Raw genomic sequence first — 22,456 nt, forward strand, 5'->3', positions numbered from 1 at the left:
ACTTCTTTATGCATTCATCTTTTGATGGACCACCATGGGCTGATTTTTCCAGGTGTTTATAACTGTCCCTTTATTTGAATTATGGTTCTTAGTATGTTTCATTGATTAGTTTTTCCCTTTGAGATATCTATTACATATACTCTCTACCTATTTTCTATGTCACTTTTTCCTGCAGAACCCTTTTATATCTTTCTTTGTTTCTTTTTTTAAGATTGTTCTAGCAATTCTGGGTTCTTTGCTGCTAAGCATCTACTAAAAAAGTATTCTAAGATTTTTGATTGGGGTGCATTGAATTTTTAGATAGACTGCAGGAGAACTGACATTTTAACCACATTAAACCTCCTTCCAATCCAGAGACATAGCATATATCTCCATTTATCTAGACCTTCTCTAATTTCTCTGTAAAGTTTTGCAGCTGTAGGGGCAGAACTCTTTCACGTTTTTGTTACTTTTTTCTTCAGCATCTTCTGTTTTTGGTGCTTTTGAAAACTGCACTGCTTTTATTTATTTTTTTAATATCTTTTTTTTTATTGGTGTTCAATTTACCAACATACAGAATAACCCTCAGTGCCCGTCACCCAATCACTCCCACCCCCCGCCCTCCTCCCCTTCTACCACCCCTAGTTCGTTTCCCAGAGTTAGCAGTCTTTACATTATGTCTCCCTTTCTGATATTTCCCACACATTTCTTCTCCCTTCCCTTATATTCCCTTTCACTATTATTTATATTCCCCACATGAATGAGAACATATAATGTTTGTCCTTCTCTGACTGAATTACATAATTTTTGATAGTATAGAAAATACAATTAATAAATAAAATTAATTTATACTGATATAAATCTCAAGTCCTTGTCAAGTTCGCTTACTAGTTTTAGGAGTTGTAGTGTAGGAGCCCAGGATTCTGTTAGTTTCTACCCCAAGTGAGTAACTGACAACTTAGCTCCATTCTGTTCCTCATCAGTGAACATGTCCCTCTACCTCCCTTTCCTAACTCAGCAACTTTAGTGTGGCTCTAGGGTTGAAGGGTGGGGTACATCATTAGTAAAACTGAACTTCTGGGAACCATGTCCCTATTTATATCATAGATACTTTAATCTAAAGAGGGGCTTCAAAGCTCAGTCTTACACAAGTTAAAGCACGGAGAAAAAAACACTGTGTAGAAACCTGAGTGGACAAATGTATAGAAAAATACTTAAAAGTAAATACTTCAACTCTACTAGAATATCTGCTCCATTACTGTAGAGAACTTTCTCTGTATTGGTCTCTGCCATTTCTTCAGTACCTTTAACAGTGCCTCCCATTTAGTAAATGTTCAGTAAATACTATTTGGATGAATGTTTGAAGAAATTGGCATTTGGGAGAGTCAATGAAAGAAGACCCACTTTACAGTGAAAACACTGGCTCCCCATTTCCCCATGGAAGCAATTGATAGAAACTTAGGAATACTCTCTTATCTGGTCATGCAGTCTGCAGTTTGCACCAGTTTCCACCAAATGCATCATCTTATCAAGGGCATGCTTTACTTATCCAGGCTACTTGCCTGTCCCTTGAATGCATGAAGATCTGAAACTTCTCTATCAAAAGAAAAAAAATGAGACATGACTGAGGTCCTATTGCAAATAGAGTCAGAATTAGTGCACATTTGATTTGCTACAAGGATGACACCAGTGTCATTGAGTACAAGTCTGAATACAAACTTGCAGACTGTGCTGAACAATACATTGCATAGATACAGTGGCTGGTGTGATGCATGAAACATATATTGTGTTCTTTATATACCTACAGTCTTCCAAACTTCTAGTTTTCACTTTTTTGTTTCTTTTCCAAGAACGGGTTCATAGTGTTAGGTGATTAGCCCATGAAATAAGAAGGCATGTAGGAAAGAATCAGGCAGTGAATAATAGAACCTGACTTTTATTGAGAAGTGACATGTGTATATCCTGCAGGTGTAAGTTAAATATACTTGCCTACAAGCTGAAGACAAAATCTTAAGGGAGCAACAATCACACTGAATGGTTAATGCAAGGAAGTGTAACTTTATTTTGGTACAAAAATATATCAGGTTACAGAAAAGGCCTAGGAAAGGGAAGTTGGGAGAATGAGTTCACCAATTGTCAGGTTGAAGGGTAAAATCTGTTTCTGGATAAGTGCTCTGGACCATATCCATCTTGTTTGACAGCATGACTGGTTCCTCAATGGAATCAGGGCTCAATTCAGTTGAGGAACATCTTTTCTGCTCCATGTGTCCTAATAGCACAAAAGAATGGTCTACATCTGTGGGGCAGAGGTAAACAGAGGTGGTGGTCACAGGGCAGGGGGCTCAGCAGCAAGAGGAGGCACAGCACATGGGACGGGGGCAGGTGGAGATGACACAGGTGGGGCGATAGCAGGTAGTGTGGCAGGAGACCCGGCCACAGACTGGGCGCAGGCAGCAGGAGGGGCAGCAGGAGGGGCGGCAGCAGCTAGAGCCACAGGAGCTGGAGCCACAGCAGGAGGGGCGGCAGCAGCTAGAGATGCAGCAGCTGGGCCTGCAGCAGCTGGAGCCACAGCAGCTGGAACTGGAGCAGGAGGGGCGGCAGCAGCTAGAGATGCAGCAGCTGGGCCTGCAGCAGCTGGAGCCACAGCAGCTGGAACTGGAGCAGGAGGGGCGGCAGCAGCTGGACACACAGCAGCTGGGGCGGCAGCAGGTGGTCCTGCAGCAGGTGGTCTGGCAGCAGGTGGGGCGGCAGCAGCTAGAGATGCAGCAGCTGGGCCTGCAGCAGCTGGAACCACAGCAGCTGGAACTAGAGCAGGAGGGGCGGCAGCAGCTGGACACACAGCAGCTGGGGCGGCAGCAGGTGGTCCTGAAGCAGGTGGTCTGGCAGCAGGAGGGGGGGCAGCAGGTCTCCTCGCCACAGCCCTGGTCAGAGCAGACGGAGCCACAACAGGAGTTGACCATGGTGTCAGAGGGTGGAGGTTCTTATACTAGTAAGAGAGTGAGCTTAGTGAATTTGAAAATCCCTCTATGGCTTGTCCTCTTTTATACTCTGTTGAGGCTATTATGTCCTTATTCTGGGCCATTTCCTACTTGTTGTTTTTTCCTTTTCCTAAAGAAATATTAGTCATTAAATTAGATCACTGTGTTTTTCTAGTTAATTATTTTTAAATAAAGAAAAATGAGATTTCCTTTTTCTGGTGTGTTAAGATTTCCAATTTGGCCTTTCTCAGAATTGTCTTTTCTATTTTCTTTATCAAAAGGACCCATCACATGGGTTCAATCATTGATGTTTTCCTATGATCTGTATATCCTACCATGATGTTGTTTGGACACATTATTCACATGATATCAAAGTCTCTTTTGATGTCAAAAGAGAGGTATAATTATAGTAGGGAATAGAGAAAAGTTCATTTTTATGAGTTACCTGTGGGCTATGAGGAAGACAGACCCTATGTGTGAGTCACAAATACTCATTAGGGAATACAATCTGGCTGTCTCAAAGTATGTGCTAAGTATCACTTCCTGTGTTCAGTTTGGAACCGTTACCAATGACTCATTGTTTGTAAATATTGAAAGGGATCTGGTGCCTCTTTGAAGGGATTCTCACTGGCCCCACATGGGACAACTTGAATAGCAAAACAAATAATGGTAGTGATGGATTTTAACCCATTAAAAAAAAGAATCCATGAGTCCATATTGAGACTAATTAAAGAAATGAAAAAGAAAGATGAGAAAGTTATCTATGGTAGTAGAATGTCAACCAATTAATGTAGAAGGAAAACTGAGTTTCAAAATCACCATTTACAAACCTCATAATAAAACTTACATTCAAGGGATCCCTGGGTGGCGCAGGGGTTTGGCGCCTGCCTTTGGCCCAGGGTGCGATCCTGGAGACCCGGGATCGAATCCCACATCGGGCTTCCGGTGCATGGAGCCTGCTTCTCCCTCTGCCTGTGTCTCTGCCTCTCTCTGTTTCTCTCTCTGTGACTATCATAAATAAATAAATAAACATTTAAAAAAAAAAACTTACATTCAAGTAAATATCATCAATGGATGCTACAACTAATAGGTGAAAGTTTGTTGGGGGGCAGGATATTTGCACACTTTTAAAATATTTTCTAATCAGTTATTTATTTCAAAGGGAAAAATGCTAACTTTACTCTGAAGAAACTTGAGAACAAAACCTTAACCATGAGATCAAAGTTAGCATCATTAATAATGGGACCAATGGACATGTATCTCCCTAAGTGACACACTGAAAGGACACATCACTTATGTAGTATTCCTGTCAACATGCATCACCCAAATCAAATTATGAGGGAATTTAGACAAACAAATACTAAGGAATATACTACGTTATGACTTCTCTTTAAAAATGTCAAAATCAACAAATATAAAGACAAACCAAGGAAGTGTTTCAGATTTAAGGAGACTAAAGAGACATAATATCTAAATACAATTCATGAATATGGATAAAAATTTCTCTATCAGACTGTCTTGATATGAATGGAAACATGCAGATATTAATTGTATGTTAGAGGATAGTAATGCATCAACATTTAATTTAATTGGTATGTGTACTTACTCTAGTTATGCAGGAAAATGTCCTTAGTCTAAGTTTATGTATCTATATTTAAATTTTTGTGTCTCTATCTGTATTTTGTCATATCTACTGACCTACCTACCTATACCTGTCTATTGGAGAGAAACAAAATGTGGCAAAATATTGAATCTAGATGAAGGCTATATGGTATAAGTGAGTTCTTCATATTACTATTCTGTAAGTTTGACATTTTTTTCAAAAATAAAAGTTAAAAAATACCAGAAAGGATTAGGATTGAAAGAATCTATCAGCAGTGATAGTATATTAAAAGGGAGTCATTCATGCATATTTCTAACTATTGTAGTAAATCTTTCATTTTCTCGGGGACCTGAAAATATGTAACTTTTGGCGACATGGCTGATAGAGTGGTACAAACAAATAGAAATAATTGAAAAATATTTTAACGACCTGGCTGAGCTTGAAAAAAGAAAAGAAAAACTCTCATTTTCTAGAAATGAAGAGAGAACTCAAATTGTTAACAGTAGCTGATGTTCTAGGGCCTTTGGAGTTTGTTGGTGTCTAGTTATAGGCTCTCGGAATTGGACACTGGTAGTTAAAACCCAGACAGGTGCAAGAAATGGAACCTCAAGCTGTCACAATGCAGGATCCAAGAAGGGAGAAGTTTTTAAAAGAGTTTGCATGTCTAAATTGGCACCCAATAAGGTGCCAATAAGGCAAACCTCAGTCTGCCCCTAAGGGATTGTACATGATAATCAAGGCTCCTGGGAGCAAATAAGCCACAGCAACACTGGTAAGCTTTCTAAAATTTCCTTCTAAAATTTATGCTATATGCATACTGAAGGAATTTCAAGGTGTGAAAGCATTAGAAAATAGCGAATGTCCTTGGAATCATCAGAGACAAAAGCAAAAATCAGAGTATACAGAAATAACTCCTATAAAAGAAAAACTCAAAGAAGCACTAGCAACAAGGAAAATAAACCACACATAGGCTACGGGGGATGTCCACAGGGGAAAATGCTATAAAATAAATGAGAGAATAATCTACCATGAGTGGCAGAGTAGATACAAGAAAAGAAAATGTAACCTCAAGAACTGAGGTAATAGAAAATTCTGAAGATTATAAACAAGTTGGAGTTCAAAGAGGCTCTTGAATCTGTGGCTTGAAATTTCCATCACTTTTGTTTAAATTGCCCATCAAGTATCTCTCTCTCTTTTTTTTTTTTTTAAGATTTTATTTATTTATTCATGAGAGGCAGAGAGAGAGGCAAAGACATAGGCAGAAGGAGAAACAGGCTCCTCACAGGGAGCCCAATGCAGGACTCAATCCTGGAACCCCAGGATCATGCCCTGAGCCAAAGGCAGATGCTCAACCCCTGAGCCACCCAGGCATCCCAGGTATCTCTTTGTTTATAGCTCCTGCCATGTTCTCTTTTCCTGGGACTCAAATTTTATGTACATTTCATCTTTTTTTTTTAAGATTTATTTATTTGACAGAGAGAGACAGTGTGTGAGCACAAGCAGGGAGAGTGTCAGGCAGAGGGTGAAGCAGGCTCCCTGGATGTGGGGCTTGATCCCAGGACCCTGGGATCATTACCTGAGCTGAAGGCAGAGGCTCATCTGACTGAGCCACCCAGGCGCCCCAACATTTGATCTTTCAGTTTGTTCCATGTGTGTGTCACGCTCTTGTCTATATATATATATTTTTTTTTTAACTTTGTGGCTATTTTCTACTTCCAATGTGCTCTTTCTATCTTCTGTCCAATCCGCTAAACCCATTTATTGAGTTCTGAATTTCAGGTTTTGAGTTTTTCAGTTCTAGGATCTTCACTAGACTTCTGTTTTCATTTTTGTTTTTACATATTCTGGTTCTCTGATGAAATTTGCCATTTTTCATCGATTACTTTAAACATAATTAATAGTAGTTATTTTAAAGTTTGGGGGATCCCTGGATGGCTCAGCGGTTTAGTGCCTGCCTTCGGCCCAGGGCGTGGTCCTGGAGTCCCGGGATGGAGTCCCACATCGGGCTCCCTGCATGGAGCCTGCCTCTCTCTCTGCCTGTGTCTCTGCCTCTCTCTCTTTGTATCTCTCATGAATAAATAAATAAAATCTTTAAAAAAATAAAGTTAGTTTCAATACTTTTATATGGAACATCTTTGAATCAATTTCTACAGTCTTTTCCTTGTTTTTAGTGATTTGGTCCTTCTTTTTCTTCTGGTGTATCCTGTAATTTTGTAAATTGAATATCATACATTATATATTAAAAAAACTAGGGAAGCTCGAGGTGATTTTATCTTCCACCTTAAATGTTTTAATTTTCTTCTTAGACTATGGGACACTCAATCCTGATTCATAGATCAATTCCCAGTGCTTAAAATCAATTGTTCTCTTAATTTTATCAAGTCCTTACCGTTATCCCCCTTGAGAGGTTGGTCTGATACCAGCTACTTTGTCATAGCTGGATGTGGAATTCTGCCCTTTGATTTTTTTCAACTTTGTTTCAAGTTGCCACTCTCTTTTGGACACTGCACTCTGTTCCTTGCCTCTTCTCTGACTATTCCTTGCTAGTGCCTGTGCTAGTGCCTGCGCTTGCTCTTGCTCTTCCTTGAAATTTCCCATAGCTCAGGTCATAGATGTCTTCTATGTAGATACTTAACTTCCTATGACTCAGGAAAACACCTACAGCTCTACAGCATTGAAACCCATTTTGGATTTGTAAGCACCTGTTTTACATACTGTAGTTGGGGATCCCTGGGTGGCTCAGTGGTTTAGCATCTGCCTTCAGCTCAGGGCGTGATCCTGGAGTCCCAGGATCAAATCCCACATCAGGCTCCCTGCATGGAGCCTGCTTATCCCTCTTTCTCTCTCTCTCTCTTTCTCTCTCTCTCTCTCTCTCTGTCTCTCATGAACAAATAAATAAAATCTTAAAAAAAAAAAAGAATACATACTGGATTTGGCAGCCTCTATGATGACTGCTGGTGATCTCTGCCTCCTGGCACTCATGTCCTTATGTAATTCCTGTCCCTTGAGTATGAGCCATACATGGTGATTCATTTGGAAAATAATAAAATACAGTAGTACTGAGAATATGTCACTTTCAAGATTAGGTTATTATAAGATGTGGCTTTCATCATGTGTTTTCTTTCTACTTCTCTCACCTTCTTATATTACTTGGTCTGAAGGGAGCCAGATGGCGTGTTGCATGAATAGCCCATATGGTAAGAAACTGAAGCTTCCTGCCAGCAGCCACGTGAGTGAACTTGGAAGTGGCTTTTTATACCCTCACATGAATGTAGCCTTGTCAACAGACTTACAGGCAATCTCAGGAGAGACCCTGACTTGCCACTTTTGGATTGCTAACCCTCAGAAGGTGTGTGAGATAATAAATGGTTGTTGTTTTAAGCTGCCAAATTTTGGGATAACTTGTTACACAACAAGTGTAGATAATATGCATACCAATTCCATGTGTATGAAATTCTCCTAGATTTTCCTTAAAGACAATCATTTGCAAATAATGACAGGATTGTTTTGTTGTTGTTATTGCTTTCTTTCCAATTCTTCCACTTATATTCTTTTTCTTTAAATTTTTATTATGAAAGAAAAGGTACTGATAGAGCTTCTCCCCCTCAAAAAAAAAAAAAAAAACCCAAAAGTTTTTATACTCAAGCCAACTGAGGGTGCAACTAATTTTTATCTACCATCTTAGATCTATTAGGAGTTGTGTGCTTTAACTGGGGTTGAGAAATAATGTCCCTAGGCAAGTTAAATTAATTGATGGAGTTAAATACAATCATGAGTCAGTACCACTGTATTACCTATTAGTTCTGCAACTCTCAGAATATGCATTTAGTAAAAAGCTTGCTAAATGTTTCTCCTACTTTCACTAGCATGAATTCATCAGAAATTTATTTGTACTTTTTTACTGGGAGAGAATCCATAGGGACTTGGGAGTATTCTGGGCTTACTAAGAACCAAACTAGTGCATTAATTGGTTTCTTGTCAGTCCCACACTCCTCATAGAATTTGTTGACAAAGTGCTCCTAAACATGGCTGTAAGTATACATCCCAGAAAAAATCATTAAGATAGAGAAATATTAAAATTTGAGTACTTTCCATTTTCTTTTTTTTAATAATAAATTTATTTTTTATTGGTGTTCAATTTGCCAACATACAGAATAACACCCAGTGCTCATCCCGTCAAGTGCCCCCCTCAGTGCCCGTCACCCATTCACCCCCACCCCCCGCCCTCCTCCCCTTCCACCACCCCTAGTTCGTTTCCCAGAGTTAGGAGTTATCCCCCAGTTACTCAGGGAGATTGATTTTCCCAAAAGATCATTGTTTTGTTATTAATGGATGAAGATGAAGTTAGAGAAGCTGAGAAGGCAATAACTTGGATTACATGGCAGATGGATAGACCATAAGGAGGACCCCCTGGTTTTTTATGAAAACCAGACAAGGGAAGAACACTGGAGATGGGGCAAGGAAGGGAGGAAGAGAGAAGAAAGGAACAGAGGGAGGAGACATCTCAGAGGAGTGGAATTGTAGGGCAAAGTAGGTTCTCAGAAATATTGAAGAAAGGCTTGCTGTGGCATATAACCCTTCTCCATGGCCCTAAATTTTTTACATAAAAATCTTTATGATTCTTCAGTCTTTTGGACATCCTAAATATTGTTATTTCTGGGTTGGCTGGTTTGTTTTTCTTTTTTTTATTTTTTATTTATTTATTTTTTAATTTTTATTTATGATAGTCACAGAGAGAGAGAGAGAGGCAGAGACACAGGCAGAGGGAGAAGCAGGCTCCATGCACCGGGAGCCCGATGTGGGATTCGATCCCGGGTCTCCAGGATCGCGCCCTGGGCCAAAGGCAGGCGCCAAACTGCTGCGTCACCCAGGGATCCCGGCTGGTTTGCTTTTAATGTCATACTCCATATTGGGATTTTTCTGAATGTGAGAGCAGGGACTTGAAAGCCTGATTCAGTGGCATTTTGGCTATACTTTCTCAGGAAATGAGGACAATCACTGCAAAGCAGCAGACACAAGAGCATGGTATTTCTAGGCCAGGAACGTGGAACTTTATTCAGAAGCAGCAACAAGATTCAGAAACATTCCTGTAACAGGAAATACAGACTTTTGGATCTGAGGCTGTAACAGCAGTGTCCCTGTGGGCCCTGCAGGAATTTCTGTGTTTGGGACAGAGTGACTTGGCACCCAGAAATCAAAAGGTCAGATGTAGAATTTGGGCAATTCTAGTAATTTCTTCTATGAATATCATCTAATTTCATACTCTGAGTCCACCTGAGGAAATGGTCAACAAAGGTGAGAGTTTGGCCTGAGGCTGGGGTGTGGGCATACAGTTGTTGGGAATGGCTACCCCTAAGGCATCCACATGGTATATAGAGTCTGCTGCTATGATGAACCCAATGAAGGGGAGAGGGTGGGTTCAGGGAAAGGTCTCAGCAGCAGGAAGAAGCACAGCACATGGGACGGGGGCAGGTGGAGATAACACAGGTGGGGCGATAGCAAGTGGTGTGGCAGGAGACCTGGCCACAGATTGGGCGCAGACAGCAGGAGGGGCAGCAGCAGGAGGGGCGGCAGCAGCTAGAGCCACAGGAGCTGGAGCCACAGCAGGAAGGGCGGCAGCAGCTAGAGATGCAGCAGCTGGGCCTGCAGCAGCTGGAGCCATAGCAGCTGGAACTAGAGCAGGAGGGGCGGCAGCAGCTGGACACACAGAAGCTGGGGCGGCAGCAAGTGGTCCTGCAGCAGGTGGTCTGGCAGCAAGTGGGGCGGCAGCAGCTGGACACACAGCAGCTGGGCCTGCAGCAGCTAGAGCCACAGCAGCTGGAACTAGAGCAGGAGGGGTGGCAGCAACTGGAGATGCAGCAGCTGGGACGGCAGCAGGTGGTCTGGCAGCAGCTGGGGCGGCAACAGCTGGAGCCAGAGCAGGAGGGGCAGCAGCAGGTCTCCTGGCAGAGGCCATGGCCGCAGCCCTGGTCAGAGCAGACAGAGCCACAAGAACTAACCATGGTGTCAGAGAGTGGAAGTCGTGGATGGGTTTCCAAGAGAGTGAGGGTCTTGAGTTTGGAAGTCTCCTTGCCACAATGGCCCCTTTATACCCTGCTGAAGGATTTCTGTTTCCTTCTTTTTGTTTATATGACTACAAATGCAATTAGTAAATCATTATGTTTTTCTAATAAAAACTCCCAATGTATAGAAAATAGTTATTTCCTCTTTCTCAAGTTCCCCAGGGTTCTCATGTGAATCACTTCTTATTTCTTCCTTTGTTTGCAGTGTCACAAGACTTTAAATCTCAGCGTATCATGTGACACAAGCGAATCCCTGTCTCTTCTGTTTCTCACCCTGACATGATTCTGGAAGAGCTTCTGACGGAGTAGGATCTCTCATGGAAAATTCATGTTTCAATAGATGGAATGCTGGTAGGAAAAAAAGAAAGTAAGCTCCTTCTTTTTGAGTTTAAGAAGTGAGGAGACTTATGATTCATTGTGTGTATTGTGATGGTCATTGGGTTAATGAAATTCCTACAGCATTCCAAGCTGTGCTATTTCTCATCACTCTGTTGTACTTTGAAACAGTTAGTAGCAACTCAGAGTTTTTAAATAGCAAAGAGTCATCTGGGACTGATCGCTATTGATCTTTAGAAATGTCCTCTGGGTTGGGCTAAACGGGCTGATAGTTTTTGATCTGTCTTTTGAAATATCATAATATACCGTGGTTATACTTTATGGCCATTTTATTAAATTTTTTTTCAAATATTCTAAGCTGAAATATTTGCCAGTTTTTTTTTGTGGTTATGATTTATGTTTAAGATTTTCTTGGAAGCAAAAAAAAAAGATTTTCGTGGAAGCATTATGGGGAATATAAATGATATTTATGACCTTATATGTACTTACATAGTAATTATATCCACAAAGAGTTTTATAATCAAGGCCACATCTGGTTATGATCCTAAGTAAGGGGTATTCTTCAGAGCCACAGGTGTTCAGAGAAAAAGAATATTCAAGGCAAAAACAAGTTACATTCATGATAGTCTCTCTTCCTGCAAAGTCTCTGATGAGCTCAAGGTTCTCCTTTTTTTCCCATTGAGTTATCTTATCCATAGATATTTGGACAAGATATCTTTTCACATTGAGTTCAAATGCTACCTTCCTCCTATATCTTCCTTGGCACAACACCAAGTAAAGTCTTTTCTCCATTACACTTCCATTTATGCTTTGTACATGCATTGGTTCCATCATATCATTTTCTACCAGAAATGCATTTATGAATCTGGTTCCCTCTAGAATATAAACCCCATTAGGGCAAGGACTATGCTTTACTCATCTTTGCATCCCTAGGACCTGCAATTGAATGATTTTTGATAAAGGAGATCTATGTTTAATGAGTGCAGATGTTGCCTCAGCCATCAAAGAAGACACATTGACCTTTTGTTGTTCAAGAGAAAGGACAACAGTTGAGATTGGGCATAACTATGGCTTGTGATGATGAATGGGAAATGTCTGGAAGGTTTACTTTAAGAAGTAGTGAAAGATAGGGATGCCTGGGTGGCTCAGCAGTTGAATGTCTGTCTGCCTTTGGCTCAGGTTGTGATCCTGGGGTCCTGGGATCGAGTTCTACATCAGGCTACCAGCAGGGAGCCTGCTTCTCCCTCTGCCCATGTCTCTCTCTCTCTGTGTCTCTCACGAATAAATAAGTAAAATCTTAAAAAAAAAAAAGAAATGAGAGATAAATTGAAATTGCTAGAATGAGAGAGAGGTTGTGTATATCCTTAAACTTCAGAAGAAATGGTGGGATCTATTAAAAGCTATTAGGCAGGAATGTAATATATATGCCATATATAATTTATTTTAACTTTTGATTTGCCTTTAGAAATGCCAAAATACACTTGGCTTTCTCGAGAGAGACACTGTTTCAATGTTGAAGTGGAGCAAGGTGATAGATGTCTTCATAGCATCACGTGATGGTAATGAGTATAACAGAGTTACTTCAAAGAAAGAATCCACAAATGCTTGAACCAAATTGAAAATAGAGGTATAAGGGAGATTTTTCATAAAATCTATAAAACATACTCCTTCCATATTTATGTATTTTATAATTCTCCTTGTATATAATTTATGCCCTTTCCTCCTAAAAGCCAGTAATATAAAGTTTTAAGAGATAAGTAAATCAGAAAGGATTTATGTGCTAGATAAAAGAAGAACTGAAGCCATTTAGAAATAAAGAAGAGATATTTGGCATAATTATGCACTAAATATACCTGTTCTTTTCAGCACCCTACACAAAATGAAAACACCATAGATTATGAAATTCCTGTGCTTCCTTCCTTCCTCCTCCAAGCTCTGAGTATTGCCTGCTGAGCACTTTGCTGGATACTCCAATAACAACAAGCATGTCATGCAGTTTTTCCAGTGCTTTACATAGATAAGCACATTTGCCAGTCCCAACAACCCAGTGCAATAAGTTTCATTATAATCTCCCCCTTATAGATGAGGAGACTAAGACACAGGGAGAATTAAAACCAATAAATAGGAAGCAGTGATTTGTTTTCAGCCAACCCAGCACTGGAGTCTACATTGTACATACTGACTGTCTCTCTGAAAAGTCAGATGGGAAAGAAATTGTCTTACCCTCATGTTGCTCTAGGTTATTAATGCACTCTGCATTATAACATATAAATAAGCATGAAACATAGATAGAATCATTCGAAACCCCATTGTCAGCAAATATCTAGGGACATGTATTTTGGGGAATTCCAAATTTCTTTTCATGGTCCTAAGAGCTCCCTGATGTTCACTATTCATATAATATTTTTCTATTTGTTTTTGGAGTTAGCTATGACCATTGTATATTTTTCTTAAATAATCAAACTAAAATCTGTAGTTCCTTCCAAGTGATGTTATTTATATTGTAATAAAGGTGAACATATAATACTTAAACAATTCTCTTAGAATTTACCTTTATGCCCCAAACATGCTTGCTTATTATTTAATTATTCTTTTAGACAGTAGAAAAGTGCATACCCAGGAAAGCTGCCTCAAACAAGGTAGCTGAACTATGATTTGATGCCACTGTGGTACTTACCATTTTCACCAAGGGGCTGGAAAACTTCCCTATCCCCAGGTCTTCCCACTGTTTGAATCAGTCCTCTAGTCATACCCACTGAGCTGGGCTGTGGGTTGCAGCTCTGCATCCACCCCTCTATCCATATGAGCTTTGACAAGACCAGCATTACTAAGACATGAAAAAAACCCCACATTTCTCCTTTGGAAAGAGTGTAGGAAAAGTTAAATGTTGCCTAGCATTGCCTTGGATATGGAAGAAGTCGAGGGTGAAAACAAAATAAAAGTCTCTGGTGAACGTTTTTATATTTTAAAGTTTAATTTAAACATTTTGGATACATTTTTTTTACATGTATTCCTCCCAACTTTCTTCATAGTCATTAGATTCCCCACTTGAAGGAAACCAGAGCTTCCAGTTTTTGTTACTCATTCTGAAAATATTTAACACATAAGAAACAAATAAGAATATTTATTCATTTATTTATTTCATTTATATAAATGGTAGTGCACCAGTCTTGGTTCTCCTGCTTTGCTTTTTCATATGAAGCATTCAGATAGTATATACACCACTTTGCCATTCTTTTTCTTCTACAGTAGCATTGTATTCCATTTATGAAGGTATCATAATTTATTGAACCAGTCTTCTGCTATTGGATATTTAGTTTGCTTTTCAGTCTTTTGAGATTATGTACAATGCTGCAGTGAATAAGCCTGCTCTTACATAATTTCACATGTGTGGGTGTTTTATGTAGAATAAATTCCTAGGGAAATAGAATAGTGGATCAAAGAGTATACACTTGTTTATAATATTTGTTAGATAATGCCAACTACACTTTTCATAGAGATTTACCAATTCACACATCTACCAGCAATGTGTGAATGTTTTGTCTTTACCCATTTTTATTAATACAATGATACATAAGATACACAAATACATAGATACATATATAGAGAGATCTATATTTATGTATGTGGACATCTGTCTATCTCTCATCAACTTGGTCCGTATGATAGGTGAAAAAGTTTCTCTAGGTCAATTTTTTTCTTTTTCAAATTTTTATTAAAATTCCAGTTAGCTAATATATAGTTAATATTGGTTTCAGGAATAGACTTTAGTGATTCATCACTTACATATAAAACTCAGTGCTCATCACAATAAGTGCCCTCCTAAATACCCATCACCTATTTTAGCCCACCCTGCATCCATCACCTCACTCTTTGTGATTTTAATTTGCATTTCCCTTATTATAAGTCAGATTGAGCAGCTCTTCAGATGTTTAAGGCTATTGGTATTTCCTTTTCTATAAGTAAAGTTATAGGAATTATATAGAAAAAAAATTATAGAAAATTTTCTATATTGTCTATAATTCATGTTTTTCTACTATGTTCAGCCTTTATATGTTGTTTTTTGCAGGAACTCTTTATATAAACATAATAGACTAAAAGTTAGCCTTTTTATGTAATATGAATTTCAGATATTTTTCCTAGTTTCTCTTTCTTCTTTGACTTCACTTATGTGATTTTTTTCTCATACAAATGTTTAATATAGCCAAATTTATTAATCTTTTCTTTTATGACTTCTGGGTTGGTATCATACTTTGAAAGACCTTTCCAGTCCTTTCCAGTTGTGATTTTGCATAAACATTGTTTCAGAATTTCTTCTGTTCAGAGTTTCAAGTTTTATATTTTCAATATTTCAAATATTTAATCAATCAGGATTACAAGATGTGAGGTTTAAATGCTTTTGAATCTGATGTGACCCTAACAATACATTCCTCCCTACTGATTTAAGATGCCGCCTTTTCATATACTAAATTTTCTTATGTATTCGAGTCTATTTCTGGACTTGCTTTTTCAAATTCATTGATGATTTTCCACTCTTGAATGCCACGATTATCAATGTATAGTATTAACTTGTTTTTAATGGTTATCAAGTCCGAGCCAACCTCACTAGATAATGGCAATATGATAATGAACTCAAATATCCATGTAGCCAAACAGTAAATATATACTTGTTTCCCTGCCATGAGGATATAAATTACGCCTGAGAGAACCCTGAAACTGGCACAGAAAAGAACGCGTTAGACAAGTCTGGGATGGCATACCAGTCCTGCTAGGCTTGTTGTGCCTCCTATAAAGTTCTTATATATTAGTTATAACTGAAGCAACCAGAGGAAAAAGCTATTTAATCATCAGGATTCTGCTGTTAACCTCCAGGAACTGTCTCCCCACATACCAGCCAGACAGGACTGTTAAAAGTATTTGTGGGGATTACAAGTCTCCCTTCAGCTGTCTCCTTCATCAGAACAGTCATTTCTTATTGTTCTTCTGGAATTCTATATTGCTTAGAGCTTACTACCTAGGAAGGCTTGAGCAATTTCAGTGGTACCTATTTAGTAAGGCTAAATAAAACTGGATGAAGGGTAGACTTAATCCATTCTCTATTCACTGAAAATCATCCCAATTCTGTGTTTAGGTATACTCAGTGGGATCACAGAATAATCACTCAGCCATATTTTCCCATTCATAATTGTTTATACCTTGGTTTTCTCTGCCACAATATCTCTGGTATCACTTTTGAATCTTTTGGAGCACTGTAACTTTCTCTGATGGAAATTACTGTACACTGAGTGCTTGTATGTAGTAATCCTAAGAAGTTTGGCATGCTGCCCTTTGACTACTTCACCCAAATCTTTGCATAGATCTTCAGGCATTGGGTAACTGCTCCTTGCTATTATGAGCCATAGATATAGAGCTATTCCTTGTTGCTTTCCCTAAGCTCTGTCCACACTTTTATAAATAGTCCTTTTAATTCACAGATTCAGAGTTCTATCTTATTCCTACTGTGATTCAGTTCTTGTTATAAAAATAGGAAATTACAAGCCTCATATACTTCAATACTGAAAAAAAATAGTATAAAACCTACATTCTTTGATTCAGCTCTAGCTAATAAAGCATAACGTTGAAACGGGAATCTGCATCCTATAATTAGTAGTTATTAAAGAGGAACATATGAGAGGATGAAAGATATGTTAATTCTAGTGTGTGAATAGGCAGGGCTATATTCTGCAGAACATTTCAGGGTAAGTTGAAAAGGTGAAGCTGGAAATGTCTACCAGATATTTCTCTGATATGCTAAGAATATGGTATCCAACCTGTGTTGAAATGAACCCCCTTTTATATCAACTCCTATCTGGTTTGTCTCTTATACCTTATAACTTTTTTAAAAAATTTTTTAGAAATAACCCTTAATTACATTTGTTAAATTTTGGGGAAATATAACACAGCTAATTGATAAAACTGATGTATGCACAATTTGAATTTAAAATGTTTTTACTATACAGATTATGAATCAAAACATACAGACCTTTATATTTGTATAAGCATCATAATATTATGTATATTGTGACACATTTTCTCAGCTGAGGAAGATTATTCTTACCTCAGTCTGGCTGCTGAGAAAACTGAGTCTCAAAGAAATATCCTGTGCATATTCTCTTAGGTAAAACCAGGCAAGGTGACAAAAGCCCAAAGTGAAAAAAAATCAAGAGGATGAGAAACTTCAGTAACATGAGGGTTTTCATGAGATGAAAAAATAAGAAGTTTCAGTCTAGAAATACTAAAATTTTGAGCATCTATTAATGAAAAGTTTTACATTTTGTATTGAAAAGTTGCCATGGAGTTCATAGATTTCCAGAAATCTGGGTTAGAAGGTATACTTAGTATTCTAAAAGAGAGTTTTTATCCTTAGTAAAGGAAGGAGAAAGAGGGAGGAAGGAAGGAGGAGAAAGTACTTGAGCTACAAAGAATACCTGATATTTGCACAACCAATAATGGAACATACTTGAAGTAGAAATATATCAAGTGAAATTTAGATGACTTTATGGTGTTCAACTCACTAGTGTTTTTAAAAGGGACTTTTGAGACATATACTAAAACTTAATTTTGAGTTATAGAGGACAGTGAAACAATAATGTAAACTTTCTTTGCTGTTCTAGCAAAGACAAAACTATGCTAAGATACTAACTATTCTAGTCCAGAGTAGTGTTCCAAGACAAATAACCAAAAAAAATAAAAATAAAAATAAAAAAAGAAAAGAAAGAACGAAAGAAAAAAAGAAAAGATATTTCTTGAGAGCTTACATTACGTACCCCATCCTGTGCTAACTATATTACATTATATTACACAGATTATGTCTTTGAACCTTTGAAGAACATGGTGTATTGTCCCCATTTCTCAGAGAAAGCAGACTGAGGCTTGGAGAGGTTAAGCCATTTTGTCCATGTCATACAATGAATGCCTAGTGGAGTCTTGATTCCAATATAAGTGGAACATACTCTTGAACATGTTCACTTGCATTTGAAGCAAGATGGCCTTTGGTATGAGGTGACAGACACACGTAAAGACACAGTAAAGACAGGAGTGCGTGCACACACACACACATATGTTCATGCAAATCATTAACAAATCAGGAGATTTTAATATCAGGGGGAATGGCTCTTTATTGAGAATATATGAAAACAATGTCACGTAAGATCATCACAGTCAGTGTATACATAGGATGAAGATATTGCTGGCCTGAAAATAGATACATTTGGGCCTGGGTTAAAAATCATTTGACAGTTGTTTTATTAAACCTGTCATTTCCTAGAACTCAACACCAACTCTGAATGCCCAAATCAGAAGATGAGGAGTTGGCAGCTAAGAGTCCATTCCACAGTCACTGGCTGGCTTTAACGCATTTTATGTGACTTGTGAAGACATCCATATGTCAAAAAGATTATAGTCAGAGATACTCAGCAGCAGGAAGAGGCACAGCACATGGGGCGGGGGCAGGTGGAGATAACACAGGTGGGGCGATAGCAAGTGGTGTGGCAGGAGACCCGGCCACAGACTGGGCGCAGACAGCAGGAGGGGCAGCAGCAGAAGGGGCGGCAGCAGCTAGAGCCACAGGAGCTGGAGTCACAGCAGGAGGGGCGGCAGCAGCTAGAGATGCAGCAGCTGGGCCTGCAGCAGCTGGAGCCACAGCCGCTGGAACCACAGCAGGAGGGGTGGCAGCAGCTGGACACACAGCAGCTGGGGCGGCAGCAGGTGGTCCTGCAGCAGGTGGTCTGGCAGCAGGTGGGTTGGCAGCAGGTGGGGCGGCAGCAGCTGGAGCCACAGCAGCTGGAACTAGAGCAGGAGGGGCGGCAGCAGCTAGAGATGCAGCAGCTGGGCCTGCAGCAGCTGGAGCCACAGGAGCTGGAACCACAGCAGGAGGGGCGGCAGCAGCTGGACACACAGCAGCTGGGGCGGCAGCAGGTGGTCCTGCAGCAGGTGGTCTGGCAGCAGGTGGGGCGGCAGCAGGTCTCCTGGCCACAGCCCTGCTCAGAGCAGATGGAGCCACAACAGGAGTTGACCATGGTGTCAGAGGGTGGAGGTTTCTGGTGTGTTTCTAGGAGATTGAAGGTCTTGAGTTTGGAAGTCTCATCATGCCATGGCTTCTTATATACTGCCCAAACATGGTAACTTGCCAACACGTCTTCCTTATTTTTGTTTTACTAATGGTTAAGTAATTGCCAGATTATACAATAATATTTGTTTATGTAATGGTTTAAACTCATGGAACTAATTTTCTTTTCTAGATGTGATTTTATCTGGTCTGCTTTTCCTCCTGACTCACACCCCCTGGCATTTTCTGGACCAGTCTCTCCTCATGTTCCTCCACAGAGGGCTGTCATGTGATAGGTGACATTTGCAATTGCATTTTTTTTCCTGTCCCCTTCTACATCTCCTAGCAGGATGGGATTAGGGCAGTTATATTTCTGGTCATGCATTTCTTCCAATGATCAGTGGAGAAGAAATTCCATCTGCATAGTGTGGCATGTGGCATGAGACAAGAAGAAAAGGCCCTTTTTGTGGGTTATTATTGAGCAATGAGGAAGGAGACAGCTCTATATGATATGACATTGCTGATTTCTACGGCACTGGAATGGGTTTTCTTGGATGTTTCAAACTTTGGATCATGTTCTCTACTCTAAAAGCATGTCAGGCAATTATCTGTATAGTTCCTGTCACTACCATGTTCAATTGCTCATTAAGTTGTTGCTTTAATATCATATATTTATGTTGTTTTCTCCAGCTTGTCATTAGGTTCTGGAAGGCATAGCTTCATTTTTATCCCTCATCTGATTCTTAATTTAAAATATTCTTCAACGGAGCAAAAATAAATGTTGAATAATCAGAATATACCTCTCCTCAGAACTTACCGCCATAGCTGGGAAATCTGTAGCACATGTTTTTTGGATCCATTTGAAATGTGAATGGATTTTAGTCAATTTAACTTCATTTAGTTACTATTTTTACTTTTCGTTTATTTAGTGATAATCTAATGTGAGCAGGCATTAAATCATCCAAAGGGCTTATTAAATATGATTGGGACAATCCTCAGAGGTTTTGACTGCAGAGTGGAGTCTGAGATTTGGGTTTTTTTAAAAAAAAATTTTGTTTATCCTTCTCCAATTAACTTACTTCACTCAGCATAATACCCTCCAGTTCTATCCACGTTGAAGCAAATGGTGGGTATTTGTCCTTTCTAATGGCTGAGTAATATTCCATTGTATATATAGACCACATCTTCTTTATCATCATATGGTTTCATTCATATGGGGAATATAAGAAATAGTGGAAGGAATTATAAGGGAAAGGAAGGAAAATGAGTGGAAAAAATTAGAGACGGTGACAAAACATGAGAGACTGCTAACTCTGGGAAACAAACAAGGAGTAGTGGAAGGGGAGGTGGGCGGGGGGGATGGGGTGACTGGGTGACGGGCACTGAGGAAGGCACTTGATGGGATGAGCACTGGGTGTTATACTATATGTTGGCAAATTGAACTTCAATTAAAAATATGTATATAAAAAATAAAGATTCTATTTATTTATCCAGGAGAGACAGAAAGAGAGAGGCAGAGACATAGACAGAGGGAGAAGCAGGCTCCCTGTGTGGAGCCTGATGTGGGACTTGATCCCAGGACCCCTGGGATAACAACCTGAACCAAAGGCAAAGAAGCTCAACCACTGAGCCACCTTAGATGCCCCAAGGTTTGGCATTTCTGACACGTATCCAGATGATGTTGATGCTGAAGGCCCAAGGACCACACTTACAGACCTGCTCCTTAAATTTCTGTTCATTCAAGCTTTGAGGAAGTACCTCTATCAGGTTCCTGCCTGTTTATAAAGCAGATTGTTGAGTGGATAATCTGAGATACACATGTTGCCAGTTATTGAGCAGTTACAGAGTTTCCTCCCCAGGAATTTACAGATTACTGTGAGGATCACATACACGCATGTGTGTGTGCATATGCTAACACACACACACACAATTGTGCAACATCAAAGGAGCTCATAGTAGTATAATTTAACTAAAAGAATGGTGTCTAAGACAAATTAGCCAAGATTACAATTTGGTAAAGACATAGATTTATTTTTAAATAAATAATTCTAGTTACTGTTTCTTATTTACTTTTTATGATTTGTTTTACGTTTTAGGTAAATTTTACATACTGTGAAATGTACATATCTTAAGCATACTATTTGATGAGTTTTGATTAACAGATGCACAACAATATAACCACCATACCTATCCAGATAGAGAATATTTTCCATTATACCAGAAAATTCCCACATGGAACTTCAGTAAAACTCCCCACCATCATAGGGGCAGCCATTGTTTTAATATTTTTTTCACTGTAGGTTTGTTTTGATCTAGAGCTTCAAAAAGATGATATATAGCATAATTTCTTTTCTGTCTTTGGGACCATTAGCTTGGCATATGCCTGTGAGAATTGCTAATGTTGATCCATGTATCACTAGTTCTGAATGAAGAAGCTGTAGGAACAAAGTACAAAGGCTTATTGTAACTACTATCAGCCATTCCTGTTTGCCTGGGACTGAGGGGGTCCCAGAACTCAAGACTGGGTGAAAACAGAGAGGCATTGATTACCATTGGATGAGATTCTTAAATACCTTAATTAGGACCATTTGAAGACCAAGCCCCTTGCCATATTTTTGTCACAATAACTTTCTTAGCAAACACTTGATTTTCAGAGCTAGAGAACCTGAGGCATTAAACAATTCTATTGTGAGGCAACATGTCCCAAGGGGAGAGATTTTCACTTGATTTGCTGTATAGGAGATGCTGAGGGAAGAAAAATCATTAAAAAAATGTTCTTATTACCAGGGGAGAGTTTTCCATGTAAATAGAGGGAGACTAAGAAAGCCTGTTTTGCAATAGTTGCAAAGGCAGAGTACATTCTCATTATAGAGAAATATGCAGAGAATCCATCCCTAGGCCAGTGGTTCACAAAGTTGCCTACATATTGGGATCACCGAGGAGAGATGAAAAGTCTTGATGCCTGACTTCTGCCCTGAAAAATTCTGATTTTTAACTGATCTGGTGTATGGCCTGGGCATGTGAATTTTTTTTTTCACTCCTGAGGTAATCTTAATGCATGGTTTTAGATCCAGCTCCTTAAACTGTTTTAGATCCAGCTCCTTAAACTGTCTATATGACATTAATTTGTGTAATATTAGACAATTGGGAACAGAAGTAGATGCAATATTAAAATTGGTAACATCTAATTAATAGAAAAAAATGATACTGATTTTGAACCACTAAACTTTGAGCAATTTCAGACTGAAATCTTGATAATTCTCTTTACTCTTTTAGATCTCTCATTCCAAACAAAAGTTTTACATGGATGAGAATAGGACAATGGGGCACGGGAAATTGCTAGTGATAGCACACTGGATTTTTAAAAAATGAAAAACAAAACCAACAGAGACAACACCCTATGTACTCCTTG

General features: G+C 39.1%; 2 protein-coding genes across 2 annotated transcripts; both read right to left on the bottom strand.

Annotated features, from left to right (window-relative positions):
* Positions 1–2,016: 2,016 nt before the first annotated feature.
* On the bottom strand, positions 2,017–2,977 carry LOC144285343 (uncharacterized). The gene has a single exon (XM_077850456.1). The coding sequence runs from the start codon at positions 2,937–2,939 to the stop codon at positions 2,322–2,324; it is 618 nt and encodes a 205-aa protein (XP_077706582.1). The 5' UTR covers positions 2,940–2,977; the 3' UTR covers positions 2,017–2,321.
* Positions 2,978–18,105: 15,128 nt separating this feature from the next.
* Positions 18,106–19,056, bottom strand: LOC144285344 (uncharacterized). The gene has a single exon (XM_077850457.1). The coding sequence runs from the start codon at positions 19,013–19,015 to the stop codon at positions 18,410–18,412; it is 606 nt and encodes a 201-aa protein (XP_077706583.1). The 5' UTR covers positions 19,016–19,056; the 3' UTR covers positions 18,106–18,409.
* Between the last annotated feature and the right edge of the window lie 3,400 nt (positions 19,057–22,456).

This window comes from Canis aureus, chromosome 16 (assembly GCF_053574225.1).
Source record: "Canis aureus isolate CA01 chromosome 16, VMU_Caureus_v.1.0, whole genome shotgun sequence".
Taxonomy (NCBI): domain Eukaryota; kingdom Metazoa; phylum Chordata; class Mammalia; order Carnivora; family Canidae; genus Canis; species Canis aureus.